The sequence below is a fragment of the Argiope bruennichi genome, chromosome 2, assembly GCF_947563725.1.
Source record: "Argiope bruennichi chromosome 2, qqArgBrue1.1, whole genome shotgun sequence".
NCBI lineage: Eukaryota > Metazoa > Arthropoda > Arachnida > Araneae > Araneidae > Argiope > Argiope bruennichi.
This window is the reverse complement of record NC_079152.1, coordinates 78,681,451-78,696,574: the sequence shown is the minus strand read 5'-3', so window position 1 is coordinate 78,696,574 and position 15,124 is coordinate 78,681,451. Positions and strand designations below refer to the sequence as shown.

The window sequence follows — 15,124 nt, the reverse complement described above, 5'->3', positions numbered from 1 at the left end:
TTAAAACCTCTTAAACTGCATATTTTAGCCCACACAAGTAGCTGGATATGTATTTGAAAGAAAGTTATAATGATGTCACGAGTAGATTTAACTAATATGTGAATGTGAGTTATCATAAATTATACGAACAAAGTATTACATTACTTACCAAGCATCAAGAAAGGCGCAGCTAAGTTAAGCCCAATAAATTCCAATCCACAGTATACCGTTAAACCGAAAGCTGCTGCTACTGCCACTGCTGATGAAAAGCATCCAAGGACTCCAAGCCATGGCTTGCTTTTTACCCAATCCAACATCATGCACGTAGACACAGAAAAAGCAAGCATAATAACGACCGTCACACTAAACAAAGGCAGAACCGATATGGTATTTTTCTCAAGTTCAGCCGACAATGTCAGGGATGTGTAGTAAGCGATGTTGAGATGCTCGAATTCACTCTCCTCCATCAACTGCAAGAACGCTGCTTCCCAGACGTTAGCCCTTTCAGTTTTTATAGGTCCTGTTTCCAAAAAATACAATAAATTAACCGCTCTGGCAGATTCTATCATGTTGAACTCGTCCGTTTTAACGCCACCCAAGAAAGCAGCACTAAAAAACACTTTAAACGTCACTTCATTAATCATGAGAGGGTAATCTATAGAATACTTCCCCTTCGCCATATCATCCAGTCGATCAGCAAATTCAAGAATCGTATTCTCAAAGCATTTTCTGTTCTTCTTCGCGCACATATTTTTATACTTCCACAGGCGATGGTTATGCCATATAGTTATATTATTCACCATTTTGTCTATCTTTATCAAGTCACCAAACACTTCTTTGTCGAAAATACTTTTTCCATGTTTGGCTTCTATCATTATCCTGGCGAAGGGACTGATTCGAGTCATCCTACCTACATCGAAATCTTTGGAGAGATTCATTGGAAAAAGTGTTTCTATAACCTCTCTCTCATGTTTGGCCGGACCGTCTGTAGGACTGAAAAGGTACTCTGGATCGGCTTCATACCTTATCCTTTGCATACCAGTTGCAAGAAGGGCAGAAATGAGAACAGGAACTATGATAAAGTACCCAGGTTTCCGTCCAACCATCCATCCTAGTTGCCGAAACATGTACGAGACTAGACGGTCCACACAATCGCACTTCATGGTGTGCTTGTGGGGCTTCTTAGGCTCTTGGAACTGAGGATCTGTAAAAATAAAGACAAAATGAGCAAAGTGATGACTTGAAATGTCAAAAACTCACAATAATTACACTTAAAAAGTTCTTTAAATAGCAGATGGAACAGAATATATCAGTTGAATTTTAGTAGTATTTTACATAACAGAGCTGAATCAGAATCCAGTAACAACATTTAACAGTACATAAATAGAGGATTTGAATCAGAATCCAGCAAATGCATTTAACAATGCTTATAAAAAGCAGAATTGGATGAGAACCCAGTAATTAGATTTAACGGCACTTACAAATTATATCGAATCAGATTACAGCAATTACACTTAAGAGCATTTAAAATAGCATCCATCCTAGGCATATTTGAATCAGGATTTTGCTGATTTCGTATTCTTTGAGTGATAATATGTCCTTTTTTTCCTTAAAAAGTATTCTGGATACACTATATCTGGAAAATAAATTTTTGATCGAGTTCTCTTGAAAAATAGAATTTTTGAATTTAACACAGTTCTTATGCAAATGTGAGAAACGCATTTATATCACGAAAAATGTGACTTTTAATCTGAACAACAACAAAAAAATGATACAATTTTGTTGAATTCTATGGTTCTCAACAACATCGCCATTCTTTGGGCGATAAAAAGCTATGTGACAAGTTCGTCGCAGACTTGCAAGAGTCATTTTAAGCGAATAACGAGGAGAATGTAATTTTGTCATTTTTGTCGAAAATCATTTCTAGGCCTTATTAGTATTCAAGTAATAATTTCAGAGTATGCGTGAGAAGAATAAGAATTTTTTTTCCGAGTGGCCCACTGGGCACGCAAATGAGTTTAATCACTTCAAGCCGGTATTACAAATACGACCAGATTGCGGTGACATTTCAGAATTTTTGTTTTAGTTCAAACTAGTTGGAAAGTATAGAAAAGCCATGAGAAAACAAGCACTGGAGCAAAAAGTCTTTAGTTTATATCGTTGTACATAACCAATGAGTTATTACCTAAAGCAAGTTTGGTATATATTTGCAAACATCACTTGAATAAGACTGAAATGCTTAATTATGATTCCTATCCTAAAATTTTGAATAGAAACAGTTAAAATTTTTATTAATAGCAAAATAGATATAGTGATCAATCATGGAATTACTAAATTAATCATTTAAAATTTTTTCTTCCCACAATACAGGTTTTCTGAAGAGAATGAACGTTTATACGATCTTTTTACTATACAAAAATAATCTAATTTGATTATATTCGTACTGAAATTTTGCTGAATTTAATGAAAATTAATCGTCTCCATTAAGCAGACATCTTACAGGACAACTGAACAATGACAACTGAAAAATGACCGAGTTTCATTAAAAGGAGGAAAAAAGCTCAGTATAATGAAATAAATTCTTATTAGGAACAGTGCGCTTTTAAATTTAATTAGTACACATATACGCGACTGATTTATTTAGTGAAATAAACACTGAAGTCTAATGCCATGAATACTGTCTTTGTTTACATTACTAAATATACACTTCTGGGATGTATCAAGTTACAACCTTGAAGAGAACGGAAGGGAAAGGCCGCACGTGCGCATAATGTAAGAGACTCGGTAAAACGTAAAAAATATTGCGTATTTGGACTCCTGTTGTTTTCTGAACTGCACTTCCCACTGATCTAAAATTTAAAATTCATGAGAGGAATTTATGTCACTATTTGAAGTAGATAACGGAAGAATTAGACATGCAATAGTCTGTTAAGTAACTCTGCTACTTTATTGGGGGTGATGAACTTAAAAATTTATTTTTCATGTATTTGTTTGAAAAACTTTTCCTGAATAAAGACTTACCATTTTAAGGTAACCAAAAGGCCTTTTTTTTACTTACAAAGAATAAGCTGCTTTTAAATTGACTCAAAATATTCGAATATCAATTCAGAAAACTAAAATGATGTTGTTTGCCACGTAGAAATTCAGCTGAGATAGAATTAGCTGATTAATTTTAAGAACACAGCTAAATTGAAATTAGTATACATATATATGATTATTTTATTCAGCTATTTTTTATGATCTCATATCATCACTTTTAAATTAAAATATTATACGTCAAATTTGTAAAACATCTGTATAGTCTACGTCTGCTCAAAAATTGTTGTATGTGGTATATCACTGCCGTATGCTGGCAGAAAATGTTCACATATTGTAAGCGATTTTAGTTAAATTATATGATAAATTAAATTAAATGATAAAAATAGCAAATAAAAGCAAATTCAGACAACGCTGCTGAACAAAGAGGCATTAGAATATTCCACATTAAACGGCGGACGGATTAATCAATATGAAGTTTAAGGCTTTATCAATGATATCAGTACAAAATTTATTAATCTACTTTTATCGTAGTCAATTCGCATCAAAACTACTTTTTCGTAGAATATATAAGGGATAAAAAACAAATATTTTTTAAAGGATTCTCCTATCGGTTAATTTTACATTTTCTCTTGAGATGGATTTAATAAGTAAATGTTAAAAAATCTCAGTAAAATGTTAAAAAAATAATTATAATCATAGTTGGAATTTAATCATATTCATATTTAGAGTTTCTATAAATCATATTTAATGAAACTCATATATAAGACATATATAAGAGGACTTTCAAAACGAATATAGGAAAAAAGTAGCTTAATTTCACCTTCAATAAGCCACGGTTATATTACAAGATTAAAAATAGACTTTGTAGCTGAAAATCATAACAATATACTTTTCAAATTTTTATGATTTTATTTTCCTCATATTTGATTAAATACGTATGTTAACTAATTCATACAGTAAATTTCAAGAAAAATTCATGAAATGAAATATTTGATCACTTTACTAATTTTCAATACGGAGCGAATATTACAATCAATAAATAGTGTTTAATTTTTGCATTTTTTTTAAAGAAATTTTTGAAGATTTTTTTAATTTCTGAATGTTTTATTTCTTTTAACTTTGAAAACTTATTCTCTGACGATAATACACTTTTCATCAACTATAGTTAATAGGCTTGAATGATATGAAAACAAGAATATGGTAAAAATGTAACAAGAATTCAAGACATTCAATATATTAATCAATTTTAATATTAATTTAATATCTTAACTTTTGCTCAATGCCTCATTTTTTTTCTTGACTGTAAAGATACCCCGCATTCCACCCAAAAGGTACAGAATTTAGCTACAATACTGCATGTCTTTTTAGTTTAAGCGAAGACATTTCATATATAAATCCAAAATCTCTGAATGACGGCTTCTTAAAATATGTCGGGTTTTTTTGTTTTTTTTTTTTTTAAATTTTAAACGAAGACATTTCATGTATAACTCCAAAATATATAAATGAACATTTCTTAAAATATTTAATGATTTTTTTTTAAATTTAAACGAAGACATTTCAGTTATAACTCCAAAACTCTATGAATGATTGCTTCTTAAAATGCCTTGAAACTGGGAAGAAACTAATGTCCATCAAGCATACCGCAGCCATTTGTAAGTCTTGTAACGTAACTTCTAATGATTCATATTTTTCTATCCAAACTTTTTAAATAAATATTTTGTTTTTCATATCATCAATTTGAGACTCACTACAGCGTGAGATTTGCTTCATCGAAAAGTTTCCCCACCTCCTCAATCGACGATTAAACATGTGACTATTGCCATTGAAAGGCCACTCATTCGTCACTTGTTATGCCATCATCGATGTTTTCTTTCTCATTCGGCTGTTCTATTTTCCAACCTTGGGGAGGGGGAAGGAGAGAAAAGAGAGAGTTCAGAGACCATGTAAAACAGCCGTTTTACTTTTACCAAATCCATTGACAAGGAATTGTGTTGGAGAGCGGAATTGCACACAGCTGATAGGAAAAAAAGGGGAGGAGCCTTGGTACGCTTCAGGGATTTAACACACGAAACTCGAGTTTGACACCATTTGAAAACAGGCCGCACGTTACTGCAGCAAAGTGCTTCTTGAACGTTTCGTTTGACTTTGTTTCAAGAAATGTTTAAGGGGTAAAGTAATTATTAAAATTTGTAAAAAACATTGACATTATACACAAGTTACACACAAAGGGGTATGTATAGCAAAAATAAAGTAAAAGACTATTTCATATAGAAAATCGATACGTTACAAAACTGTAACCATTTTAGAAGTCATAAACAGAAACAACAATGTTGGAAATGATCTTTTAAAAAAAATGTTAATTTCTGCAGTTACTGATGTATTACAGAAATGAAAGCTTATTTTCTAATTCATGCTGGTAAGATTCTTCAAAGTAGAAGCCCTAACGAAAACTCAATGTTTTTGAATTAAATTCACAAAGAATCAACTAAGAAAATGATGAAATTCAATAGTAAATAAGAGAAAATTTTGTAAAGAATATAATATTTTGTTTCTTGATTTCTAATGAGCATCAGTTTTGCTTCTTATATTTGATTAAAAGACTGTATTAAATATGCATTTCTACTTTATTACAATTACCGTTCCTACTATATTAAAGTTACCGGTCCTACTATATTACAGTTACCGTTGCTACTATATTACAGTTACTATTCCTACTATATTAAAGTTACCATTCCTACAATATTACAGTTACCGTTCCTACTATATTACAGTTGTTACCGTTCCTACTATATTACAGTTGTTACCGTTCCTAATATATTACAGTTACATGCTTCGCTTACATTGTTCGGACACTTGATCAATATACCTGTAAAACTTACATCTTTCAGTATAAATTTTATGAAATAAAGTTTTGAAAATTTCTTACTTAAAAGTTTCAATCTCTACAGTTATTAAATCAAAAAAATATTTCCATATGTATATTTAAACTTATATGTTAATGATAATTTCGAATCATCCTCTTTTTAATTCTGGATTGCTGAAAAAAAAATACTAAAATTGAAATTAAGGGTGAAAACAAAGCTAATTGGCACAAAAATTGTGATCTGGAAAAAAGTGCCCATGAGATAATAATAATATCTCTGTGTTTACTTCATGTGAACTTTTAGTTAGTAATTACTCTACCTGTTATAGAATTTTCAATAAATTTGATCCATCATAGTACAATTTTTTAAATAAATATTGTATAAATTTATGTAAATAGATAAAAAGATGTCAAAAAATAAATAAAATATTTAGTTTTGAAAGTTATAATAAAAATTAATTATAGTAATTTTAATTAAATAATATTTTAAAGTTCATTATTAGCTAAGTTAAATTATTTGAAAAAAAAAAAAAAAGAAAAATAGTGGTGATACAAATATGTAATTATACATAGATTACTCTGACGTGTAGAATTAACGAAACATGTAAAAATTCTTACCAGAAATTGTTTCAAAAAGATGTTACAATAAAAATTAGTTTTACAAATATAATAAATCATAAAATGCTGAAAATTTCGTTTTTAGAAGTCCATAAAAAATACTGAATTATTTATCCAGTCTTTCCACTGTTGTTGGAAGATAAATAGCAACTGTTATTGTTATTACGAAAAAAAATAATAATATTTGTAAACGTTCTATTTTTAGACCAAAGAAACAGTAAATAATAATTCTGCTATTATAAAATAAATAGCAAAAAGCGATCGTTTTTACAAATAAAATAGAAAGCATTTTTTTCAGCCAAACAATTGGTAATTTATGATTCATGCAAATAAACATACTGAGATTTTAATGAAATTCGATGAAAAGAAAGTAGGTAGAAGAAATAAACAAGCAATTCCCGAAAATCAAAATTAATTTTTTGTAATTATTATTTCTGGAAGGCAATTATATAAAAGACGATGCAAGTTATTATAATTTTATATATTTCGCTAAGTTTATAAATAAAAAAAAAGTCAGAATTTTTTGAAACTAAATGCAACCGTAAAAACTTCAACTGATTTAAAATTAAGGATCTAACAGGAATAAAATCAAATTACAATTTATTTCATTTTGCTAAAAATTATTGATAACATTTACAGCAGTGGATAATAGTAACTTTATTACCTAGATAATAGAAACTTTATTACTTATTAAGATCAAATTAGAAAGCAATTTGATCTTATCATTGACATATAATTAAAAATACTACTTCAGATAATTCCAATGTTTATAAACAAAACAGTTTTTTTATTATCAGAGTTCACGATAACAGGCAGTTTATTTCACAAACCGTGGAACATTAATAAAGAAAAAAAAAATAATTGAAAAGCTCAATGACTTGGCAAGCAATTTCATTCAGCCATTTTTGGTGATTAATTAAATATTAGACTCGAATTTAATTTATTAACTATCTGTTTCTGGGTTTTTAGCAAGATATGGAGACGTAAAAACTTTCCAATACTTTTTATTTATGATGATGATATAATAAATCAAATTTTATTAATATCTATTTTACTTTGAGAAAATAATTGATTTACCATGTTTAGTATTAAATTGATATATAAAAATTTATTAATAAATTTAATTACTTCTTCTAGGCAAATGCTATATTCAGAAAAGAAAAAATTTTTTAAACTGATTTGAAAGAATTTCAGTCTTTGTTTAACAAGTCATTGATCACTGGAAGGGATATATAATAATTCCTTATATCTTTAAAACACATTTAGTAATTTCTTATGTCATTGAAAATAAAAAATTCAGTTCTTTGATTAATTGCAATAATTCAAAATATCGCGTTGCTTAAAAAATCAATAACGCTCAATGTGATCAAGTATATAATTCTGATTATTTTAGCATTTCTTTTTACAAAATTACCTTTTTCAGATAAATATTTAATACCTTCTACCTTGCGCTGAAATTGATGAAAATTTAATAATTAACCTTTAGTTACGGAATAGATAAATCACCAATATTCGCTGAAAACGATGATTCTAGCAAAGAGATAAGAATATGTTTTCTCATCCTTTTTGCGCAAGGACAATACGAGATAAAATCTATGATCTCGTTCGAAGCCCCATGGACTTACTTTTCTTGCCTGATCCTATTAAAGATAAAAATATTCATTGAACGGGTAGCAATCTAATGTAATAAAGAAGTGTCAAATTTAACAGAGTGAAGAGTTTCTACAGATAGTTTAGCATAGGAATGATTATCATACAAAATCATTGTAATGAATTTTTATGATAAATGCATAATTCTTATAGTCTGCTAAGGTAACATTTGTACTTTCGCAAAGAAAGCATGAAAATAATTAAATATGTAAATAAATTTTATCATTAATAATTGTCAAATGCAAATAAAGATGCTTTTAATTCTAATTCTTTATTTAACATGTTTTTCGTTAATTTTGTAACTGCAATTTTATCGCATTTGAAACGAAGGAAAAAAAAATCACCAAATGCATATTTCATTTCACATTCTTTGAAATATATATAAATATTTCTATGCAAAAAAAAACTAAAAACTAAACAACATAGCTTTTATCTGCAAAAGGTAAAAATATTTCTAATATAAGGTGAAAGGTTCTGCTTGTGTACATCGAATAACTTTTAACTTTAGGATGGAAATGAATAAAAATAAAAAAATTTATAGCTAAGTTTTCGAAATTATTAATATGTAAAATATTTTTTTTTGCTAACCTTTTAAGTATAAATAATATAGTTAGCGCAAACGTCTGTAATGCTAATAAATGAATATACAAATGAAAATAAATATATGCATGCAGTAAATAAATGAATGAAACAATATATTATGATAAAATTAACAAAAAGACTTAAAGGATCCATGAATCAATTTTCTCAAATTATGCATTCTTTGGATGGAAAATTCTGGCATCAGAAAATTTATTGATTCTAAAAAAGAAAATAGTATATATTTTTTTTATTTCCATTTATTTAAGCATTTTAACTGATATTAACAATACATAGAAATTTTAAAGTGAATACAAACAGTAGTGAATTTTGATACAGAGAAAATTTCATTTTATAAATAAATTATCTAGTTTTATGAATGAAAAATTAAAATCTGAAGTAGTGGTAACTGATTTATTTTCATCTAGTTAACTTCAAAAAATTATTACTTACTTTTATAACAGAATTTCTGGATTCGGTTTCCATTTTTATGATCAATTACATTTTAAAATCGCGCGTTTCTCATTCTTTAACTTAAATCCTTTCAAAATGCTGCAGAGTAAGGATTATAACTATCTAGATTATAACAAATCCGTTTCGTTTCCGCATATTTTCTTCACAATACTACCTATACATATCGCTAGTTTTTTTCCAATGAAATAGACAGAAAAAGTTATAAACCTTATTAGTATTGATGTTTTGGCAACACAGACCTGGTAAGTTATCAGTTATAAATAAGTAGACAAAGTTATTATATATAAAGAACATATTTTGGTAACAAAGAAAAATTGATCAATTTAAAAGAAAATTAAGTACTTCCAACTTTTTAAAGTTTGCTATTTTACTTTTGCCTGTAAACTTAAAATTATTAACAAAATTAAGATGATATTTTTCCTATATATGTTTATTGAAACATCTTACTTATACTCTTTTACGGAAGTGTTCCAAGAAATGTTAATTATTTCGTGATATATCATCTCTATCGTGACTAAAGCAACTAAGTTGATTGAGTAAATAGCTGTTACTCTAATAGCGAAACTCAATAACTCTGTACTCAATTGTTGCTATGACAACCACTTAAGAGTTGGTAGACCGTTGAAAGAAAAACATTTTCATCTGAACTTAAAACGATTAAAAAACAGACTTTACAATATTTTTTATGGATTCATCTTTTCTCAGAAAGACAAGACATATACAGTAGTAGCAAATAAAAAAAATGAAATTTCTAATTAGTGTAATGTTATTAAAGTAGAATAATGTAGAAAGTGCATCCAAAATAAATAGTTCACAATAAATATAAATAGACCATAAACATATTTATAAATTTGATATTTAATTAAATTTCATCATCCATTATTTAATAAAATATACTTAAAATATTTAATATATTTTAAGATTTGAGATAATATTAAGTATTTGAGATTAGTAATATTTGCTGCATTAAACGCGACAATTTCACATATACTTTTTCAGAAATGAACATGTAAAATTTAAAAAATGTTGCCATTAAAAAAAAATTTATGCCTGTAAAATGCAATGCAAATTTTTAATAAATATTTTTGTGAAATAAATATATAAACTATTATTCTAAAGAAAAACAAAGAATAATTTTCGAAATTTTATGAATTTCAAAAAAAATTTTTTATTATACTATAATCAAAATTTATTGAAAAAAAAGGTTTTTCAAAAACGATAGCAAAATAGAAATTTTACGTTTTTTCAAAGATTAAGTAAATTAAACTATGTATAGGATAACTAGTAGGATTTTCATCAAGTTAAAATTATAAAATAATAAAATGTTTTTAATATATTTTACACGCATAAGTTCAACTCATCACAATGACATTTTTACCTTGTCATATATTAGCGCAAACATCTATATGAAATACATAACATAAACATTTATGCAATTTTACACCTTAAAATTCAAATATTCATTGGTCATGAAAAAGAACGCATTGTTTAGGTTATTAACCTAAAGAAAGCACTTTTTCATGGACAAATGTTGTTTATAGACAGAGATAGCACAGTGAAACTTAGTTCTTGCTTCTTAAAGTTTATTATTTGATTTTAGATTGTTGTAAGTAATTTAATTTGTAGTATATTTTTCATTAAAATCAACTAGATTTATTGCATTAATTTGAAATTATTTTATAATGATTGTTCCAATAAAAAGCTATGCGCTATCTCCTTTTAAATATAGTATGGATTAAACGTTAAATTATTCTGAGATAAGACAAAACAATTTTTAATTTATTTTGTTATTATTTTTAACAAACTTTAGTTAAGATTCTGTACTAAGCCACAAGACCAACAACAGTAATAACAGTTTTATGTACATAAATGAAGAGGAAAAACTTATCAGACATTCAAGATTACTTTTGAAACTGAATATTTTAGAAAACTATCACTCATGACAGGCTATTATTTAGAGCTTCTTAAGAGATATTAAGATTTTCTACACTTTCAAAATATGCCCAAAAGTTGCAAGTTTTGTGCCAATTCATAATCATGTGAAATACTGCAAAATATTTAGAACTAAGCCTATAATATTGCATGGTTTATAACTTCGTATATATTTTACAATAACATTATCAATTATCATTATTACTTATCTATAATTTTAGATCTTTTATACTTTCTCCTATATGAGGTATACATAGTGTTGTATCGTTAAAAAAAATCGATTTCTCAAGATTTTAACGAATTTCCACATTTCGAATCTTCTTGAGTCCGAACAACACATTTTTGGAATTATATTTGTCTGTCCGTAACTCAAAAAAGGCTTTGAATTAAATAAATGAAATTTGATACATGGCCTTTATGCCAAATTTGTAGATTTCTGTCAAATTTTCAATGAAATTTATTCTGAGAAAATCCGTTTGTTTTGCTACCCTAATACAAGTTAACACGATAATTATAAAACGAAAAAAAGAACTAGATAGGTGAAATTTAGTACACAGATATAACATCTAGAGAATATATCTGATAAAATTTGGAATCAAATCCACCAAGGATCTGTACAAGGGTTTGAACTCTGTCTGATCATCTGTTCGGTCTGTATTTTCACAAGCATGTAAACGCGACAACTCAAAACTTAATGACTTAAATATTTGAAATTCTGTATGTGGTCTTGTGACTTCAATTGTAGTTTCATTTTCTTCAATTGTGTCAAACTTTAATTTCAATCGGTGGGGAAAAAGGCTTCAAAACATATATTCGGTTTTCTGATAGTTGAGTATTAAAAGTATCCCAGGTATTAATAACTAAAAAAAAACCGATAAAGATATCATGCTATTATATTCTTCCGTACTTTTTATTCACCAATGGTATGCAGTTAACAATATATATTTATCAGAGAATATGCGAGATAGTTTCGAGTAGACCATTCCCGCTGATTTGAACGCAAAATGCACTATTTGAGAAATTGTGACTCATCCGAGTTGAAAATAGGTTTCATGCTAAAATATAATTATGATACTACAGATTATATTACAGCAATTGTACAAACAAATGATTTTATTTCATCTCCGTATATTAAACTCACGGCGACTTTTGAGATATAAAAAGATTCATATTTTTCGTGACTTTTCCGTAAATTAAAAAACTGGAAACTTTAATAAAGTAATGAAGGTGAAAAACAAAATATAGCTGTATATGATTAGAATTTTTTAATTGTATATAGTATATAATGGTTAATTACAAAATATGACAAATTTAACAAATGGTGATTCCAAGAGGATTCGGCAATTTTCGTATAACTACAAGTCAAATAAGAATGTTCATTCAAAAAATAATTGTTTTAAATAATTATGACAGAGAATTGTCTGATAAAATAAAACCGTGAAAAACTGTTGATATACTTCAAACAGAAATTTAATGCGACTAAATAAAAGAAACAAACAAATTGATACGAAGTAGCTAAAAGAGAAATATGTGAAAATTTCATATATAATGACGAAGTACAATTATTATGATTGTAATAGGATGCAAATTTATTTCATTTTCATATTATAATTCCAGGGATGTAATAAGGATTGAACCCCTAATTCCTAATTAAAACAGACTCCAATTTTGAAAAAAATATGATTGATGTGACTTGGATATAAAACTCATGGAATTCTCTGAAGCGAGGCACAGACAAAGAATGTAAGCTATAATCAGTATTTAGTTATACCGAAGATTCGATTACATCATAATTTGAAAATTTTTGACATTTATGCGCATATCTATAAAGAAAAAGCGTGAATTCTTTCCCTTTTTTTTATTAATGATGACCTGGCCTGTAGAGCGCCAACACACATACACACACACACACACACATTGAGCTTTATTATAAGTATAGACTAGATGCAGGTCGAAAGATTAATTTATGACGCAAAGAATATTCAAGGTTACCACGGCAGATTTCAGCTTTCGATGTCAATCATTAAGAATCCCAAACGGAAGACAGTTTATTTCTTTACTTTTTCCCACCTCGAATTGTAGATGTTCGCTGCTTACAGTAACTTGTTGATAGAATCTAGAACTACTGGGTAATTCACATTAATCAGACAAAATTACAACATACCTGTAAACGCCGTAATTAATTTTATTTTGCTAAATCAAATTTACCGTGAAACTAAAGTAATCCATATTTCTATAGCTGTCTCCCCGGTGACAAGGTCTATGAAGTATTCTAGTTCATGTGGCTGTAGTAACAGAATACCCTCCTATTAATGCGTCCAGTACGTCAATTATCTGCTGCTTCAGTTACTGTACGTTCTGGATTAGTGAATGCATAAATACTTTGTCTTTCACAAAAAACACTGGAAAAAATCTCAAGATGGATCTAGCAATCTCTTATATAAGCAGTCTGTGTCCTGAAATAGCTTCACTAACCGTATCCTGAAATAGCTTCACTAACCGTGGTGATGATGCGGTGGTTCTTTACCAAATGTTGTGTGATGTCCTTGAACGACGATAAACGAAAATTGGTGTATTCCAAACGCAAAACACTTTCTGCTGCAGGGATGGAGCTATTTTTATAACGTCGTCGGCGATTTCATTACTGGGAGAATTTTTGTTGTTTCTAGAAAAACTTGTATTTCATAGTAAATTTATTTTATATAAATAAATAAATTACAGATTTATACTATGTTATTCTTTTCTGTACCTTTCAATATGACTCGTTCTGTATATCATATAAAGTGCTTTAAAGGTAATTAAAAATGGAATGGTTAAAATTTACGAAAATTAAAATATTAAAATTAAACTATAGGGCGCAGTCTGACCAAAATGTTAAAGGTATTATCCCAGATAAAACGTAGGGACCTTGGCCAAGGCCCTAAACCCCACGAGTACCTATTTTCTAATTTTTAGTTTGGCTAGCGAGAATTTTATACTACTTTCTAAAATAGTGATGAAAAGTGACTATGCATTTTGAATGACTCTTTTTTCAAGTGATTGAAACCAAAATATGAAACAGAACTACAATTTGGATAAAAATATCTCAATATCTTCGTTTATCTAAGATGCTACATTTTTGAAATATTGCATTAACATATATGCAAATATACATACCGACAAACCTGTCAACCCTAAGAAGAATTACATTGAAAATTTGCTACAACTTTTAATATAAAGTGCTCGATAACAATGTCCCAATGTGTTTAGTGTTTTCCTATTCTCATCCGATATCTTCAATTCTTCACATAATTTTCCCACTATTGCAAGATATTAATAGACATTCAATATATAGAAAGCCATTGCAGATATATCGTACAATATAATTTATTAATAGGGATAGAGCTGTTATAATATATCATACTTATTCATATTCGTACTTATGATACTTTTTAAATATCGTTCATATTTTTTAGATTAAAACGGAAAGTAAATATTATGCCAGAAACTAAGTTTAAAAGGAAGTGTGTACCACAATGTAATCGATACGAAGAATCAAAGAAAAAATTTCAAGAATTGTTTGAAACAAACGTGAATTAAAATGATCAATTACAATCACTACATTCAATTCTAAAAACTTTCAATACATTATTACTACAGAAATTTTTAATAAATAAATATAAAACAATGACGTTCATATCTCGAATCAGGAAATTCTGTAAGTTCAATTATATACAATTTTTACGAGCATTTTAATATTCTAGTTTTCCTGGTAAACGTAAGCGAAGGTTAAATACATTAGTACAAATTCAGATTGCTAAGTTTCTCAATTACGAATCTACGAAAAGCATTCTATTGTTACACGATAGACCAATTATATGCAATCAATATTCTGACATCATTCTGTATGGCGACTGCATTTTTAAATTAAAGGAACTGATAGAAGTTTCAATAAATGAAGGTACAATTTAGATTATTGTATTAGAGCAAAAGAATTAACTAAAAATGATT

The 15,124-nt window shown here is 28.0% G+C and overlaps 1 protein-coding gene across 5 annotated transcripts in view; it reads right to left on the bottom strand.

The window, feature by feature from the left end:
* The window catches only part of LOC129956810 (patched domain-containing protein 3-like), a 159,591-nt gene that overhangs the window by 34,961 nt on the left and 109,506 nt on the right, over positions 1 to 15,124 (bottom strand). For all 5 annotated transcript variants that reach the window (XM_056068777.1, XM_056068775.1, XM_056068769.1 and 2 more), the window contains exon 2: positions 149 to 1,183. In XM_056068777.1, coding sequence (XP_055924752.1) covers positions 149 to 1,142 — 994 coding nt within the window. In that variant the 5' untranslated portion in view covers positions 1,143 to 1,183. The remainder of the gene's footprint in view (positions 1 to 148; positions 1,184 to 15,124) is intronic.